Source organism: Idiotropiscis lumnitzeri, chromosome 13 (assembly GCF_059441095.1).
Source record: "Idiotropiscis lumnitzeri isolate Australia: NSW breed Sydney's pygmy pipehorse chromosome 13, RoL_Ilum_1.0, whole genome shotgun sequence".
NCBI classification, from domain to species: Eukaryota; Metazoa; Chordata; class Actinopteri; order Syngnathiformes; family Syngnathidae; genus Idiotropiscis; species Idiotropiscis lumnitzeri.
Genome location: NC_142403.1, coordinates 14,553,357 through 14,572,200, shown reverse-complemented (window position 1 = coordinate 14,572,200; position 18,844 = coordinate 14,553,357). Strand labels below are relative to the sequence as shown.

Below are 18,844 nucleotides of genomic sequence, written 5' to 3'. Positions count from 1 at the left end.
TTGCCACCACAATGCAATTTAAATAAAAAATATGGGTAGTTATACATTTATTACTGAGTGTCATATTATATTTTCAGGATTATAATTTTATTTAGGGGCCCTTCTGTGCCCCTGTTGATCATGGGCCCCTAGAATCCTTTTCTTTATTCCCTTTTCGAAGCCCCTTGGAAGAGGGACACGGATAGCGACGAATTACACCAATTGGATGTTTTTTTTTTACCCCTCCATTTTTTAAATACATAAATAAATACAGAAGGAATATACTGCCAATGCGTTTTTTTCCATTAACCCAAAAAATAAAATTAAAATTAAAAATCAATTTATATTGGAGAGGAATAGGTTAATCTGCGGGTACCGGACCGCGAGTTTTCGGGGTTCCAGCGTACATTCCTTTGGATTCACCTTTCCTGGCTGGTTGGGGGAAGCAAAGCACTCTTTTCCTTTCCTCTCCACTCCTCTACTCTGCCTCGCATTTTCTCTTCCTGTTGAGTTTCCCTATTTGTTGCGCCTGGACAGGAACTCCGTGCTCCGCCCCATGGTAATAACACCGAGCCTGGAAGGACTTCTCGAGCTGCCGACGTTACTGTGGGGGGGAGAAATTCCCCATATACTCCCAACTTGGACTTCCAGAAGGAGCAGGGGGAGGAATCGAGAACGTGCCCGGCTGAATGGCGCTCCTGTCGGCTTAGTCGACTCTCGCTTCCCCTCAGCTAATCGCCAACTCTCGGCGGGTGAGTTTGGACAGATTGAACGGCGAGCGAAGTTACGCTAGCAAACTTTGGGTGTAGGCTTCTCTGGTCGCCTGCTTGAAAATCCCTCCACCCAACCCCACAAAAATCTATCACTAAACTTCGGTGAAATGTTAATTTTCATGGGATGTTATTTGTAGAAGCTTTGTTCAAACATACTCCAGTGTCTTTTTTTTTTCTTTTTAATGGCTCGAGTGGTGAGGCCGCGGCAGGCTCACCGCAGCGACATGTTGGGGGCAGGCACTTTCTCACTTCAAAGGCAAAAGGGATTATTTTATGTAATTTAACGAGCTGTTGCCTTGTTATTGTGTTTAAAGTATATAATAAGCACACGAGGGTGCTAGTTGGATAACCTGTCCGAGAACAGGGGAGGAAATGTGGCGTAGAATTGAAGCAATGTTTAATGATGCGTTCACGGGACTGTAGCTCCCGTTCACTGGCATTGTGCTGTGTTTGGGTGCTAAAAATAATGTTAGAAAGTTTAATTTAATGTATTTAAAAATGGAATAGAAAATAAGCACATAGAACATAGAGAAAGTTTTAGCCACTCGTTTTTCATATTTCAAATATGTTTTGTAGATTTTTAAATTGCAACTCAGTTTGATTTGCCCTGCTGCATGTGTCGTTATTTTATTTTACTTTTTTACAGGATCGTATTTCTGCCTAGCCAGAAAAAAAAGTTCTGGATCACATTTTAACGTGATATGTTTCATGTTTTTTCATGATAAATGTCAGATTAAAACGTGATACATTCTGCCAAATGCTAATAGGTGAAAAAAAATCAGAAATGTGGGGATAGGAAAAAAAAGAGACATGCTGCACATTGATCCATTTGAGGTCTTCGTAAGTTTAAGAAATAACTATAGTTAAAAAAATTAATGGAGGCGAAAAAAGAACAAAAACAAGGACAGCAGTATACACTTTAATAAAACATTTCAGATGGTATTTTCTTGCTATTTAAACTTGACTTGTTACAGGCAGTGGAAGAAAATAAACTGAAACAAGTACGGCACACTAAATGGTGTCCATTTAGGTCATTGCGTATTAATAACAAAAAAACAAACAAAAAACAAACCTAGCAAAAGAAGTTAAATATTGACCCTTTTATGCCATTTTTTTATATACATTAAAACAAAATACAGCTTAATAGAGTGAGTCAATTTGACCAACAATTCAACAGGAGGGCCTTAAATAAGCTCATCCTCAACTGTGAGAATCCTTCCAACATCAACTGTCAGGAAATTCCGTAATGCGCTGCTGTCATTTTGGAGAAGTTGAGGAGTTCTGATAACCATAGAACAGGAAATTGAATGTTTGGCGCTGGTAGTATCTTTTTAAATGTAAAATGTATCACCCAGCCTGCAGTGTCTTGTCCAAGAAGAGTGGTTTTACTTTACTTCAAATTTATTATGATGTGGTTTGCATATTTCTACACTTCACTTGAATAGTCATTTGAAAATGGGACTTAAGACATTGACACTGTCAGCGAGGTATTGGTGTACGATTGTGTTCACTATCAGTTGCAGTGCTACCAAGAGCTGGTATTGATTGCGTTTGAACACATCATTGTGCTTCCTGTGATGTCACAAAGCCGTTTTATAGTTGTGACGACAGTAAACAACGGGTGTTACTTCCGTTAAACGATCTGTGTTACTTGTTTCTGGGCTTGGCATTGCCTGCGTCACCCGCTTTTGGCCACTGTAAGTCGTAAGCTTCTTACCGAGCCGTGGCAGGAGTAAAACGTCTTGAGCTCTATCCCTTTTATCAGAAGAGACATTTTGAGGCTACCCCCTTTTTAATTTTTTTTAGTCAGTCATGTTCCTTTCTTGTTCAACCAAACGATATGACCTTTGGCAGATTTTATTTTTTTTGGGGAGGGGCTGGTTCTGTGTGGTTGGGATCAAGATGAATATTTTCTTAAGCACGTTAAAAAAATAAAAAGTTAGAAATCCGAGCAGAAGTGGTTTCTTTCCGTCCCGTGCTTTTGAGTTGCACTTCCTTGTCTGGTTGCTTGTTGCAAGTAAGATTGGCAAAACTTTAAAGGGGAACTAAACCCCAATTGAATTAATTAATTAATTTATTTATAGCGAGAACTAAACAGATGAATTAGTCAATTTTCATGAGTTAATATCGTCGACTAAAATTAACATCCCGACTGCTCTCAGCGTTACATTGTGAATGTCACGCATCCTGGAAAACATGTTCGCGAGCTCCCTGCGTATTTTAGCATAAGTGGGGTAGTTTCAGTTTCTTGATTTAAAAACCCTTTCATTAATACTCATAATTATGTACATTTTATGTTGGTCCAAAAGGAATGAAACTCTGGTAAAGCCAATTCATGTACCGTTCAATCCGTAGCCAACTTTCCTGTCCTCCTGTGACCTTCCGGGCTCGACCTGCTTTGTTTGACTCGCTGATTGTTCGCCATCAGGTGGAAAGCAAGCAGTCAGCATCAATGTGATGATCCGCAACCCCACACAATTTTGTTTGTCGCTCTCGACCAGTGCTTCCCAAACTGCCGTCCTCCATAGTTTGGGGGTATGCAAAATAATAAATGATTATCGTAGCATTTAAATAAAAAAAAAGTGCATACATAAAGTGACTTAAAACGAATAACGCGTATTAAGTCAAACTTGTCATGCTTCTGTGCATGCACGACAAAAGCAGTCAATGTTTTTTTAATTTCTGCAAATCTTTCCGACAGAATGACGTCCACTGTCACCTTAGAGGATGCGCTCTCCAATGTGGACCTTCTGGAGGAGCTGCCGCTGCCTGACCAGCAGCCGTGCATCGAGCCCCTCCCTTCCTCCGTCATGTATCAGGTCAGCACCCGATGCTTCTCATTTTTTCGAAGTGACGAGCCGTTCGTTCGCTATCTGGGCATTCAGCGGGGACTTGCGTATGGAAATTTGAGGTCGAGAACATATGTGAGTACTTCCGATAGTGTTGATTGTCTCATCGACTTGTTTTGTCCTTCCTCTCCCAGCCCAACTTCAACACCAACTTTGAGGACCGCAATGCCTTCGTCACGGGCATCGCCCGATACATCGAGCAGGCGACCGTCCACTCCAGCATGGTGAGCCACCTCACTGCTTTGAATCCATAGGAAAGACCAACTCAAATTGTGCTGGCGATGCTTTATGTGGTATTTTTGCACTTGAAACTGGCAAACGGGTTTAAAAATAAGTTCACCACTATGTGGCAAAAATTTAAAAGTGACAGATTATCCCGCGAGCCTCTTGAAGGAAGGTGAAAAATAGCTGACATTTTTGACATTTTTCCAAAATTTCCAAGAAGTCTGAATTTTTCTGTAAATTAAAGAGAATATCAAAACGGGTTAAGCGCAACACCATTAACATTCTAAGTAAATGATGCGACAATGGTTTACAATGTTTTATTAATAAAAAAACGAGAATACGTTTTTATTTATTTTTTTATTTACCCAAGTCAAAGACAATATCCAACATTAAATATAATGAAATGTAAATGATTTTATTAAAGGCAAATAAAGGTCTGGATTTTTTTCTGTTTTAAATTTGTATGACAAAATATTAGCATGTTATCATGAATTAAATCGAAAAAGTCCTCCAAACTGACTTTAAGTAACTAAATTAACCAAAATGCCCAAGATTCAAATTATTACTAACTTTATTTGATGCTGACCAAAAGTTCATAAATGTTTTTTTTTTTTACTTAATTTTATTTATTATTAATTTTTTATTTTAATCAAATAATGGATGGAAGGATTAATATTATAATATTTATAAAAATACAACTTTTCCTCAAATAAAGAAAACGTCACAGCAGGTTAAAAGTAACAACGATGCTATTAAAAAAATATTGTAAGTCTGTTTTAGGTGTGGATAGTCACCAAAATTAAAGACCGGTCAAAACTGACTAATACAAAAGGCATAAACATTATGAAAATTAGAAAAATTCTTGAAAAGTGAAAATAGGATTAAATACCACAAAAATATTGCCAAATTGCATTATAATTAGTGGTCGCTTTGTTTTGGTTTTTGAGGTGGGTGCGTGGGTGCTACCAGGCATCTTTGGCAAGGCTTAAAAGGCTTTGTGTCAAATTAGGAGGCAGGAGGGGGATCATTCCTGGGTTTTAGAATCAAACAGCACTTTGTTTGGAAGCAGCAATGCCCCCCCCACCCCCCCCGCCCTTTTGCTCTCGTCTTCCTCCATGCCACCTCCTGGGAATTGTAAATGTCTCATGCACACGTGTGTGCGTGTGTGCGTGTGTGAGAGAGAGCGAGAGCAATTGGACGACAGAAAATGCACGCTTATAGTTACATTGTTTGCATAGCTATCAAAGAAATGAAGTACATAGTGACAAAGTCACCAGTTACATGCTAGAAGAGTGCAAAGGGACCCACACCCATAGCTTGTCTTTATCCAAGGGAACCACAACAACATCAATCTCGGAAATGAATGCACATGTACCTAATGAAGCGTCCATTAAGTGTTTTCCGTTTTGACAACAGGCGTCATAGTGTTTTGTTGGTGTTGTTTGTTGTCGCAGAATGAGATGCTGGAGGAGGGTCAGGAGTACGCCGTCATGCTGTACACCTGGAGGAGCTGCTCACGCGCGATTCCACAGGTAATCGCTGCGAGCTCTAAAATCTAGCGCCACTTTCACTCACTCGTTGCTTCCCTTGCTGCAGGTCAAATGCAACGAGCAGCCCAATCGAGTGGAGATCTACGAGAAGACGGTGGAGGTGCTGGAGCCTGAAGTCACCAAGCTGATGAACTTTATGTACTTTCAGGTACATGACATGCTTTTTTTTTTTTTTGTTCAGTCGATTGTGAACTGCGGCTGCCGAATGTTTTTCAAATGGGGCTTTATTGCATTTGAATCAACATCGAAACTTCTTGTTCTTGCAGCGCACCGCCATCGACCGCTTCTGCGGCGAGGTGCGGCGCCTGTGTCACACCGAGCGACGCAAGGACTTTGTGTCCGAGGCCTACCTGCTCACGCTGGGGAAATTCATCAACATGTTTGCCGTGTTGGACGAGCTGAAGAACATGAAGTGCAGCGTCAAAAACGACCACTCGGCTTACAAGCGGTAAAAAAACAAAACAAAACAAAACAATCTAGACCTCCTGGAGATGATAAACAAACATTAATTGTAGTACTTAATGTCAATTCTATTTAATTGTATTGTTTTAAACACATATATTACTTTCCGAGAGATGTTTGAGAATTTTCTGTAATCAAATATTGACCAACAGCAAGATAAACACTAGGGGGCAGCATTTTGCAACAATCCACTTCACCCTTCACACTGCACCAAAGATGAAAATATCCGATCAAATGCTGTGAGATTTTTAATCTGATACGAAACCTTTTGTCCTTTTTGTCCTACAGCGCTGCTCAATTTCTCCGAAAAATGTCTGAGCCCTCATCCATTCAGGAGTCCCAGAACTTGTCCATGTTTCTGGCAAACCACAACAAAATCACTCAGGTTGGCGTCCAGAACAACAAATGGCATCAAAAGTGAATGTTGAGCCGTAAAAAAAAAAAATGACGGCAGTATTATAAGCTTTAAACTTTCCATGGGAATTTATGGGAATAGAACAGGAATTTGCCAAATTTAAAACTTTTTTGTTTTAATCAAAAACATTATTTTCACCTATGCCACTAGAAAACGAGATGACACATTATCATGTCCTCCAACACCTTGTTGTATTATTCTGTATTATACTTGCAACATTTCTGTGCTGGTGCATCGGCAATGACGGATCAGAAATAATTGTAATAAAAAGCTCACTAAACATTTTTTGCATTCCTGCATTTAAAAAATAATCATAGAATAATAGCCTCTTCTGAGGAATTCATGTTTTCTCCTCCACTGACTGTCATTGGAAATAGAATAAGAATGTTCTAGAATTACACATCAAGTAGGCCAGGGCCCGCTTTTTAAAGATGGCGTGAGAATGGCCACGTAAAATAATAAGAATTCATTCCCATAAATTCCTTTGGAGAATAGTTTACAGATCATTTCCCACTACTTCGCTGAATAAATTTTTTAAAGCCTCCTTTTTCTCCACACACGCACGCAGTCTTTGCAGCAGCAGCTGGAGGTGATCAACGGCTACGAGGAGCTGCTGGCCGACATCGTCAACCTGTGCGTGGAGTATTACGACAACAAGATGTACCTGACCCCCGGCGAGAAGCACATGCTGCTCAAAGTGAGTCATCGCGGCCCGCTCCAGTGTGTTGTTTTTCGACGGATCTGAATGCCACCCCTCTTCGCCGCACCTTTCAACCAGGTCATGGGCTTTGGCCTGTACCTCATGGATGGGAACAGCAGCAACATCTACAAGCTTGATGCCAAGAAAAGGATTAACCTGACCAAGATTGATAAGTTTTTCAAGGTATGAATGGAGGAGCATACGTTTTTGTATTGTCACTTGATTTATGAGGAGCCCAGCATAAGAGTTTTGCATAAAAATAATGGAAATGCCATTTATTCGTTCCAGTCCACACCCAAAAAAAAAAAAAAAAAAAAAATGTTTTTTAATTATTGTACAATTGCTAATTAAGCCTCATTCCTCGTCACTTAGCCTGCTTGTTAATCAAATTTATACTACCTTTATAATAATTGACTCTTCATGTCTCGTTCACAGCAACTTCAGGTGGTTCCTCTTTTTGGCGATATGCAGATCGAGTTGTCCAGGTACATCAAGACCAGCGCTCACTTTGAGGAGAACAAATCCAGGTGAGAGGAAAGCGCGCACACGTGGCCACTCAAAATTCTGCAGCATTTCTAAGTTGCTTTATCCCGAACCTGCATTGACCTCAGGCATGCCTTTTTCTAGCCCAGTTTGTCTCCCATTCGCTTGTCGTTCTCTAACTTGACCTGACTGCTCTTCCAGGTGGACGTGCACGTCCATATCCAGCAGCCCTCAGTACAACATCTGTGAGCAGATGATTCAGATTCGCGAGGATCACATGCGCTTCATCTCCGAGCTCGCCCGCTACAGCAACAGCGAGGTTGGTTTGGAGTTCCGCAAAGGTTTATTTTTTAGGTTGGAACCTACGACCTGACTCATTAGATTTATCATGCGGACTTGAGTATATATTCATTGTACTTACAAGATGAGTTTGAAAGTTCATTTGTTTTTCAATTAGATATCTAAAGTTGGCGTTGTTTTAGTTGTCATACGTGCAGAAGTTGATACAAATGAACTGTAATGATCCGCAGGTGGTGACAGGCTCAGGGCGGCAGGAGGCCCAGAAGACGGATATGGAGTACAGGAAGCTTTTCGACTTGGCCCTGCAGGGCATGCAGCTCCTATCGCAGTGGAGTGCTCACGTCATGGAAGTGGTGAGTCTAAAATAAAAAAAACATTTAAGAAAGTGGTCATTGACATATTGGCGCATGTACAGTGAACTGCAAATTTATATTCTGGGTGGGTGATAAGTGACCAAATAAACCAAATAAAAAGAAATGCATACAGATTTTAGTTTAGGTTTACCCCCTCCCAAATGCTTTAAATGCATTTGAAATTTTTGGCAGACTGTCGCGTAACGTCACTTTTTGGATAAGAAAAAAGACTTTCGCTGGCATAGTTACATTTGGACTTGTTACTATCCAGTAATAACCCTTAAAAGATTGGTTCAAATTATGCACTGCAGCGGAGGTGTGAGCAATGAACAATATATTGCAGGGTTTCACCGTAATAATCTCTTAACAAAACCTTTCTTCTCAGTACTCCTGGAAACTGGTTCATCCCACGGACAAGTACTCCAACAAGGAGTGCCCCGATAACGCCGAGGAGTACGAGCGCGCCACCCGATACAACTATACCAGCGAGGAGAAGTTTGCCCTGGTGGAGGTGGGCCAAACACAATCAGGCTTTTTTATTGTAATGATACATTTTTTTTTAGTTTGATCGTGTGAAGATTATCTTGAAAAAGTGATGTTGTGTGCGGTAAATTGCTTGGAAGGGAGGGAAGAGCTGCAGTAATTCATAGTTTAACAGTGTTAGATTAAGTATTGGAATTAAAAGTAGTTTAAAAATGTGAGTAGTGAAAATGTAGTTTTTTTTCCTTTTAATTTCATTTCATTAAAATTTTTTCTTATTTTAATTTTTCAGAAAATTCTCAAATTCAGTAACAACAATTTATTTTTGTAGCTGATAACCTCAAACACACGTTTTTGTCATCCTGTTCTAGTCACGGCCGGCTTTTTTTTCCCCCACTTGGAAGTCCTCTTACACCCATTGATGACAAACATGGAATGTTCGTATTGGGTGGTTGCAGGTGATCGCCATGATAAAGGGGCTGCAGGTGCTGATGGGCCGCATGGAGAGCGTGTTCAACCACGCCATCCGCCACACCATCTACTCAGCCCTGCAGGATTTCTCGCAGGTGACGCTGCGTGACCCCCTCCGCCAGGCCATCAAGAAGAAGAAGAACGTCATCCAGAGGTGCGGCGAGCAACACTTCAAGCGCTGTTTTAGAACATGAAGAATGTACAATGACATGAAAAAGTCTCCATACTCTTATTAAATTGCCGGACTTTTATTTTATTGAAAAAAAGACCGAAAAAAAAAATCTAAACCCATTGTGGCCTACAACCTGCATATTTCAATTGAGAAATTTACTTTAAATCTTTTCTCGATGGTTAGTAACCCTCTTTCTGCTTCTACAGAAATAATATGGTTGCGCAGGTGTGCACTCCCTCTTGTAACTTGAGATATGGCTGCGTCTAAAAGTTAAATGTGTGTCAGCACACACCTGCCACCGTTTAAAGTGCCACGGTAACCCCAAATAACCTTGAGCTGTTCCTATAGATTTTCATGACCTTCTTCCTGCTCCTCCTCAGTGTCCTCCAGGCCATCCGGAAGACAGTGTGCGACTGGGAGACGGGCCGCGAGCCGCACAACGACCCGGCACTTCGCGGGGAAAAGGACCCCAAGGGCGGATTTGACATCAAGGTCCCTCGACGAGCTGTGGGACCCTCCAGCACTCAGGTGACAGCTCGTCCTCCCCTGTCGCCAATGAGCTTGTTATTTGGACCCTACCGCCGATTTATCAAGCTGGGCACCTATGCATTAAAACACAGGTGTCAAACTCAAGGCCCGGGGGCCAGATCTGGCCCGCAACCTCATTTTATGTGGCCCGCAAAGGGCAAATCTTCTGCATCAACTTCCCGTTTCTAGCATATTTTCTTCACTTTTAACAACACTGAGATATGAGATATTGCCATTTATTTGTCTTTTAAAATAAATTGAAAAAATTGTTGAACAATTACTTACTAGCTTCTGATTTCAAAACTGGCTTTCCAATCAATTTATATGGGTTCACAGTCATACCGGCCCTCTGAGGGAAAGCACAACTACGATGTGGCCCGTCCACAAAAATGAGTTTGACACCCCTGCATTAAAATGAATTGAAATGCTATTATATTAATCCCTTTTGGGCCCCGGGCACAAAATGTGAAATGAGTGTGGTCATCTCCCAAACTAATGTGTCCACCATCCACTTTTCTCACATTGTAGCTGTACATGGTGAGGACCATGCTGGAGTCTCTCATCGCTGACAAAAGCGGCTCCAGGAAGACCCTGCGCAGCAGTCTGGAGGGCCCCACCATCCTGGACATCGAGAGGTTTCACCGCGAGTCCTTCTTCTACACCCACTTGCTAAATTTCAGTGGTGAGCCTCCGCATGTCACCCCCCACAGATGTCACACTTTCTGTCAATTTCTATTCTGTGATTCCAACAAATGAAATTCTTCTCTGTAGAAACCTTGCAGCACTGTTGCGACCTCTCCCAGTTGTGGTTCAGGGAGTTCTTCTTGGAGCTCACCATGGGTCGCAGGATCCAGTTCCCCATTGAGATGTCCATGCCTTGGATCCTCACAGATCACATTCTGGAGACCAAGGAATCTTCCATGATGGAGTGAGCAAACCTCAGTTTTTTTTTTTTTTTTGCTTGGTCTTTAAGCTCTCAGTCAGTTTAAATATTTGTTGACTTTTTCATTGAGGGAACACGTGACTAAAAGTCATTCTGTTTCAGGTACGTGCTGTATCCTCTGGATTTGTACAACGACAGCGCCCACTACGCTCTGACCAAGTTCAAGAAGCAGTTCCTCTATGACGAAATAGAGGCTGAGGTAACCCGTTTCCCTTTGTGTCTAATTTGTGGTGAACAAAAGCGAGACAAGAATGATCTGTTATTGATTCATTTTGCCCGTTTCTCATTTTGTGTTCTTTCAGGTGAACTTGTGCTTCGATCAGTTCGTCTACAAGCTGGCCGATCAGATATTTGCTTACTACAAGATCCTTGCTGGAAGGTAGCTAAGAGATGGAGCCAGAACACTTGAAAATAAATAGTGCTTTACAGTGAACCCTCTCATATTTGGAGTTCAACATTTTGCAAATTGACAACCTTATTTGCTGAAATATTGCTGATAGCCATCTTGTGGCATTTCGGAGCCTAAAATGAGAGCCAGAGCTGGATTTGGTCTGGCCAAAGCCTTGCCTAAATGGGTTTTCTGCCAACGGGAAACCTTTTTGGGTGACCGTCATTCACTCTCGGCCATGCTCCTTAAAGGCACGCATCCAATTCACAAATACTACAGTAATTTCACATTGTAATGCCAATTTATTTCTTTTATTTCGTTTTATTGTGATTTTTTTTTTTTAATTAATTGAAAACACCACAGATGTTTTTTGGGGAGGAGGTGTAAGATGATCACGGGACGAATTCTCGTAAGCATTGTATTGTTTTTGCTGGTTTTCTTCTTCTGATTTTCTTTTTCCCCCTCCTCTTCTTGTCGATTGTGGTCAATTGATGAGTTCTTAAAAATTCTGATTCCTTTTAGTCTCCTGCTGGACAAACGTTTGCGGGCTGACTGTAAGAACCAGGGTGCCAACATTCCCTGGCCGGCCTCCAATCGCTACGAGACTCTGCTGAAGCAGCGCCACGTACAGGTATCTTTCTTTTGCTTTCTCGCACTTTTAGCACTTTACAGATTTTTTTCAACATCACTTGCCATGTAATTCTGATTGTAAATGGCGCCGATGGCACCACAAGTAAACAAACTCCTCTATGTCATTTGACCAAAGCAGGACCTTTGCGAAAACAGGACTTGAATGATGATTTTAGGCTTTTAGCAATCACTCACGTTTCTTCCAGCTGAAAGTCCACTGGACAATTTTTGTTCACAAACATAAAAAGTTCTATCGCGCCCTTTGCATTTTACTAACATGTCGGCCTTCCGCAGCTCCTTGGCCGCTCCATCGACCTGAACAGGCTCATCACTCAGAGAGTCTCGGCCGCGTTGTACAAATCCTTGGAGCTGGCCATCAACCGCTTTGAGAGCGAGGACCTCACTTCAATCATGGTAGGAAAAATGCACACGCCAAGAGATTACATTTGACGGAATGACGATGCACTGAGGAGCTCACGTCACCAACTAACAAAGAACTTAAAGTGTACCAATGAGCTGGAAAAACTCCCATCACTGCAAATCAGTTCATGATTGTGTGCTGTAGGAACTGGAAGGACTCCTGGAGATCAACCGCCTGACGCACAAGCTCCTCTGCAAGTTCTTAACCCTGGATAGCTTTGACGCCATGTTCCGCGAGGCCAATCACAACGTGTCGGCGCCGTACGGCCGCATCACTTTGCACGTCTTCTGGGAGCTCAACTACGACTTCCTCCCCAACTACTGCTACAACGGCTCCACCAACAGGTAGCAAGCGCGCCGGAACGGCCCGCTGCCGAACGACGGCCGTCTGGACTGAGCTCGGACTTGTTGTGCTCAGGTTCGTGCGCACCGTCCTGCCGTTCTCTCAGGAGTTCCAGAGGGACAAGCCGCCCAACGCTCAACCGCAATATCTGTATGGATCCAAGGTCAGTGGCACCTGTAGTCAAGGACAGTAAATGTAAAAATTTGGGTTGCGTTGCCGTCGTGGGTGTGGAAATTGCGAGGATTAAGCGATTTTCCTATACAAATTGAAAAAATGAATTAAGCAGTCAATTTGAAGAGAGGATGTTTTATTTCCTGACTCATAGCATTTCATAATAATCCATAATACGGTACAACATAATTCCATCTGGGCCGGACAATATGGCGATGACCTCAATCCAATTGCCTCAAGCTGGCTCGCTCCCAGACAGCCGAGCCAGCGTCCTGAGCTCATGCAGGCCGCGTTGGCCGCCGTTATCGCAGCTGCCCCTGGGCGTGTACGGCCGCCTGGATGACGACCGGACCGCGTCGGTCACCACCGAGCACCCTTCTCTAGCGCTCGCCCGACCCGTGCAGATGCCGTGCAGGCACCCCCACAGCAGCACGCCGGCGATGACCAGCAGCAGAAGGCAGCAGGTCAGCCAGGCGCCCGTGGCCAGCTCCCAGCCGGCGCCGTCCTGCCCCTCGCCGTTGTCGCTCAGGGTGCCGAACACCTGGCACTGGTCCCGCACCGGGTTGGCGGCCTGGCACGTCACACACAATAAATAGGTGGTCTGTGGCAGCAGGTTGGCCAGGCGGGCGGCCGTGTGGCTGACAGGGATGCGTTCCTCGTGCATGAAGCTCTTGCGCTTGAAGGCCATGAGCAGGCTGTTCCAGTTGGGGCTGTACATTACGCTGTAGAAGGTGTCCAGGCAGCCGGCCGACGGGGGCCAGCTCACCTTGGCGGAGGTCGCCGAGACGTTGTAGACGGCGATCGCCATGAGAGAAAAATGCTTTCTCCTGTAATTCCAGTTCACTGCTCACGGGGTAAATCGCACCTGGCAAAGAGAGGAAATGTATACAGATCTCTTTTCCAAGATCTTACGTAGACGAAGCAAGCTCTTTAACAAGTACCACCAATGAACCCCTACGCATTATTTTGCGATTAATTACTCATGTCAGTCGCGCCCTCCAATCCGGCATCGGGATTACGGAACAGGATGTAACAATGCCAGGATAATAAGCATTCTGTGCCGGGGATTGTCTCGAATAAACCCTGGTCACTGGTGGGATTATATTACATAATCACACCCGGTGATTTGCCAAGAGGTCATTGAGTCACCGCCAACCATTTGACTCTTTTTAAAATATCTCTCCGATGGCTCGAGATCAGTGGTTCACAAGCCTCGTACACAAAGTTCCACCTCAAAAAATACTGCAAGGTGACAGTATCGTGATCATTATCAAGAATTAGACTCGGGTTTTATACCAAAAATTCATATTTATTGTAAATGATTAACATTATGGAGGCCGACAGTTCAGTTGTATTTAACATTAAAAGTCCAATTTAAATAAATTGTATTTCGGAAGTAATTTTTTTTGCTTACCACTAGAGGGAGCACAATGAGTACTTTGAAAATCAAAAATTATTTTTGCTACGTTCTGTCAACTGTAACCCGTAGCAACAAAACAAAACATTTCCATGTGGAATATTAAATGCACCTTTTGTGTTTTGAGCAATAAATGACAGCAAAATATTTGCAGTCTTACCTCTCTGGGCTCTCCGATTATCCCGAGTCTCATCCCGTCACATTTGGTATGACGCTGTCGACGCGCAGCGCAGATCAGCACGTCCTTGTTTTTGAGCCGCCGCGGTCGGGGGGTGTGTGCGCAACCGCCAACGGACTGGGAAGAAGGAGAGGGGTGGTGGGGGTGGGCCGTTGATGACTGAAAAGAGAACAAGTTACACACATTATGAGTTTGAGGGAAAAGCAACCATCTGGTTAAAGTGGATCGTTCCTAAAAAGATGCTGTTGTGCAGCCTCATTTTTTTTTTTTCTGAAATATGAAAACAAACAAACAAAAGTTCTGCTCCCATATCCATGATTTGTTCCACCATTAAATGATATTTTGAATCAATTTTTCACATTCAGTGATAGAGCCCTGACTGTTTTCTCCCTCCGTGTGTCGACAGACGCTGAACTTGACGTACAGCAGCATCTTCAGCTGCTACCGCAACTTTGTGGGCCCGCCACACATCAAGGTCATGTGCCGGCTGTTGGGCTACCAGGGCATCGCCGTGGTGATGGAGGAGCTGCTCAAGGTGGTCAAGAGCCTGGTGAGTTTGACTCGGAGTCTGGCAATTGTGACATTGGGGATGGCACAGGTGTACTTAACGAAATGTCCCTTGTACCGTAGCTCCAAGGCACCATCATGCAGTACGTGAAGACCCTGATGGAGGTGATGCCCAAGATCTGCCGGCTTCCTCGCCACGAATACGGCTCGCCAGGTTTGTGTGTGCTCTCATTCGGTGTTGTTTTTGCGTGCTTTGTTAAAAATAAATAAATACATTTAATGAGGCCGAGTAATGGGTCATCGGAATCTATTTCGCCAAAGTATCAAAAGGCGACAAATCGGTTACCTGCTTTTTGACGGGTTTCCCCCCCCCCCCAGGAATCTTGGAGTTCTTCCACCACCAGCTGAAGGATATTGTGGAGTATGCAGAGCTCAAGACAGTTTGCTTCCAGAATCTGCGTGAGGTGGGCAATGCCCTCCTCTTCTGCCTACTCAGCGAGCAGAGTCTGGTACGACCAAATCCATTCCCTCGAAAACAATTTTTTTTTTCCTGATAGTGTTTTTAAAGTTATGATTGCAGAATGAAAACATCTGTAAAAGACATATTTCCCAAATTTTTGATCATGTCACACTTAATAAAGAAAATAATGTACTACGACAAAAATAATAACTTCAACTCAGAGGATCATTACCGTGTTTAATAAGGAAAGATAATGGCCAGTTCGAGCCCCTAAAAAAAGGGAATCGAGGTGAGCCAGTTTAAGTCCAGAAGGTTAACGAGTGTTTGTGTCGTGCTGTTGTGCAGTCACAGGAGGAGGTTTGTGATCTGCTGCATGCGGCGCCTTTCCAGAACATTCTGCCCAGAGTCCACATCAAAGGTAAACAGCAACCTCACTGATTAACGTATTGTTGATTTGAACAAAAAAAACCCATCAAATAAACACAAACAACCCCAGTAGATCGTGAATAGAATCACTGAGTAGATGACAGCAGAATCAAAAATGAAGATGGAATGAAATTATTATAATATCAACTCAATAAGGTGTTGCAATCAACTACAGTAGAGTAATGAGCATATAGTTGAATGCAAAGATAAAAAAGAACAATTAAAATAAATATTAAAAAAAAACTACCGTTGCAATATTACAGATATACACTAAATTTACAATTCTCTGACAATTTTATGAATATATAATGAATCTAAGCAGTTATAAAATAGATATATTTTACTAAATCACAGTAATATTGTTAAATTGGCGTGTAATAAAATGAATAAATTACAAAAAAAATAAATACAACCTCAATAATAAATATCCTGTTAAAGTATTTAAAAAACAAGTAATTAAATATGGATTCAATTAATAAAAAAACAAATACAAAAAAGTAAATGAACATAATGCATTATTATTATTGTCAGAATGTGTGTTTCAAGTGTACCTAATGAAATGATTGGTGTGTGTTGACAGAGGGTGAGCGTCTGGACGCTAAAATGAAGCGCCTGGAGGCCAAATATACGGCGCTCCACATGGTTCCTCTCATCGAGCGTCTTGGCACGCCGCAGGTACGCCATCAGAACACCTGCCGCCTAATGTGGGCCGTGAGTCGGCTTGCAACATTCAAAACTTTACAAGGAAATAAGCGGAAATTCAGGGCTTTGCTGAATTGACAGTTGGCTCTTAGTAGGAAACCATAGTCTGTGATAGACTTTCAGGCGTGACAACGAATTGCGAAAAATTGTGAATAAAGCAGAAAAAATTTGAGGAAAAAAAATGCAAGTAGCCTGGGGTTCCGGGGGAAAAAAAAAACATGAATTAGAGAATTGGAATTTAAAAAAAAGTGTATTGTTTGGTTAAGGAAAAAAAATCACAAGTGCTTAATTGGAACAAAAAAAATGCAAAAAAATAAATAAGCGGAGGAATGAATTCAAAATGTGAAAAAGTGGCGGATCAAGAAAAACAGAACTGAATAAAATAGGGATTGGCCTAAAAAACGTGAATTATCAGGGGGTTGGGTAAAAAATAATTTGCAAATGAATTTGAAAGTGGCTTTAAAAAAGATGAGAATAATTGAGTGATCAGGTAAAACAAAACAATGATTTGAAGTTTCTGCAAAAAAATGGAGGCGAGGTTCCGCCCAAAAATTCGCTAACTGGTGAATTTGCAATTGCTGGTCTGTGACTGTTTTGTGGCACTGTTTGTTTTCAATTATTTCAAAACATTTAACTTGTGTGCAGTAAACTAAACATTCAAGTATTTTGAGTTGAAATTTGGTGTGTAAATTTAAGAACCACTGAATTTGTCATCTTCCCATTCCTTAGCAAATCGCCATCGCTCGCGAGGGCGACCTGCTGACCAAGGAGCGGCTGTGCTGCGGCCTGTCCATGTTTGAGGTGATCCTGGCACGCGTGCGCGGTTTCCTGGACGACCCCATCTGGCGCGGCCCTCTGCCTGGCAACGGCGTCATGCACGTGGACGAGTGCGTGGAGTTCCACCGCCTGTGGAGCGCCATGCAGTTTGTCTACTGCATCCCCGTCGGCGCGCACGAGTTCACCGTCGAGTAAGTGTAGAATTTTAATTTTTTTATTCAAACCCCAAACTGTCCCGCCGCCGAAATACTTTTGTGCTCGTTTGTCTCCTCTAACCACCATGTGGTTCCGGTGCGGTCTGGTTTTCAGGCAGTGCTTCGGCGACGGCCTCCACTGGGCGGGCTGCATGATCATCAGCCTACTGGGCCAGCAGAGACGCTTCGACATCCTGGACTTCAGCTACCACCTGCTCAAAGTGCAGAAGCACGACGGCAAGGACGAGGTCATCAAGAGCGTAGTGAGTACAAATTGTTTTGCTTCAAACATGCAACGTAATCCATTTCAAATCGTGTTTTCACAAAAACGTTATGTATTTTATAACAAGTGCTTTAAAAATATTGATGGTAATTGAAAAACCATTAAAACAATCTTTTGTCATAGTTCATCTGATTACTGTTTGTCTTGACTTTTTTGCCAAACGGTTGTGATATGTAAAATGTATATTTTTTTTTAATATTGGTAATTAAAAAAAAAAAATGTTTGCAGTCTTTTTATTCAAGTTGATTTATCGCTGTTTTATGTTGTGGGATAATCTGAAAGCTCTCAGCTCCTGTTTTCCCATGCCAACACCCACATCGCCTTTGCACATTTGCTCGTATTTTATGTGTGTTTTTTTTTCCCCAGCCGCTGAAGAAAATGGTTGACCGCATCCGCAAGTTCCAAGTGCTCAACAACGAGATCTTCGCCATCCTGAACAAGTACCTCAAGTCGGGCGACGGCGAGAACATGCCGGTGGAGCATGTGCGCTGCTTCCAGCCACCTATTCACCAATCACTGGCCAGCAGCTGAGTGCAAAAATATTCCAAATATATATTTTTTGACTGGGCTAGCAAAGACCACTGAGTTTTATTCCCACAATAAACTTTTGTATTCACACGTGCCTTATCAGGGGAAATAGATTTGTTTTATACTTCTAGATAGACTTTCTAAGAGAATAATATTTAAAAGATTTTGTGGTGGTGGTGGTGGAACATTAGAAGTGAGGTGAAGTTTGTCTTTCATATTTTGCATGCCAACACATTTGTATTGCCTGTGCCTTGACTTTTAATCACCCTTTTATTATTTCAATAAATATATAACAAATCTGTTGGTTCATCCGCAGAACTGCATTTTTTTCTTTTAAGGAAATTAAAAACAAAGTCACTTTCAAGTATCACAACAATTTGTATTGACAGTGAAACCTCATGTCAAATATAAATGATATATCCAGTGCATGAAAATAGTTTAACCCTCCTGTCTATGCTGCGGGTCAAATTGACCCATTTGTTTCCCCCCAAAAATAAAAAATAATTCTGCTCATTTAAATAATGAAAATGCTTCTTTACGTATTCTCAACTTGGCGATCCTGTGATTGGTACTGTGAACGTGTTCATGGGTCAATATGACCCGCCGCATGAGTAATGTAGGTCATGACAGGTCAAATTTAGTGGAAGTATGCGCAAATTAAATAAGTAGACATGAGTGGTGCCTCAAGATATGAGTAATTTGTTCCATGAGTGTGCTTGGATCTCACCTCAAAATTT

General features: G+C 42.3%; 2 protein-coding genes across 2 annotated transcripts; one reads left to right on the top strand and one right to left on the bottom strand.

The window, feature by feature from the left end:
• The first annotated feature begins 404 nt into the window (after positions 1-404).
• Positions 405-18,408, top strand: cyfip1 (cytoplasmic FMR1 interacting protein 1). The gene is made up of 31 exons (XM_088313091.1): positions 405-731; positions 3,454-3,571; positions 3,736-3,825; positions 5,281-5,358; positions 5,423-5,524; positions 5,643-5,824; positions 6,127-6,223; positions 6,822-6,950; positions 7,032-7,136; positions 7,389-7,480; positions 7,638-7,755; positions 7,967-8,089; positions 8,475-8,600; positions 9,028-9,194; positions 9,593-9,740; positions 10,269-10,422; positions 10,512-10,668; positions 10,786-10,882; positions 10,986-11,062; positions 11,594-11,702; positions 11,996-12,115; positions 12,267-12,466; positions 12,540-12,627; positions 14,637-14,780; positions 14,861-14,951; positions 15,116-15,246; positions 15,543-15,615; positions 16,204-16,298; positions 17,055-17,293; positions 17,412-17,559; positions 17,946-18,408. Exons 2-31 carry the CDS (start codon positions 3,455-3,457, stop codon positions 18,108-18,110), a joined length of 3,762 nt encoding a protein of 1,253 aa, XP_088169217.1. The 5' UTR covers positions 405-731; position 3,454; the 3' UTR covers positions 18,111-18,408.
• Positions 12,751-14,344, bottom strand: fndc9 (fibronectin type III domain containing 9). Its single transcript, XM_088313095.1, has 2 exons — positions 14,213-14,344; positions 12,751-13,500 (listed from the first exon to the last, which is right to left on the bottom strand). Exon 2 carries the CDS (start codon positions 13,441-13,443, stop codon positions 12,871-12,873), a length of 573 nt encoding a protein of 190 aa, XP_088169221.1. The 5' UTR covers positions 13,444-13,500; positions 14,213-14,344; the 3' UTR covers positions 12,751-12,870.
• Positions 18,409-18,844: the final 436 nt, after the last annotated feature.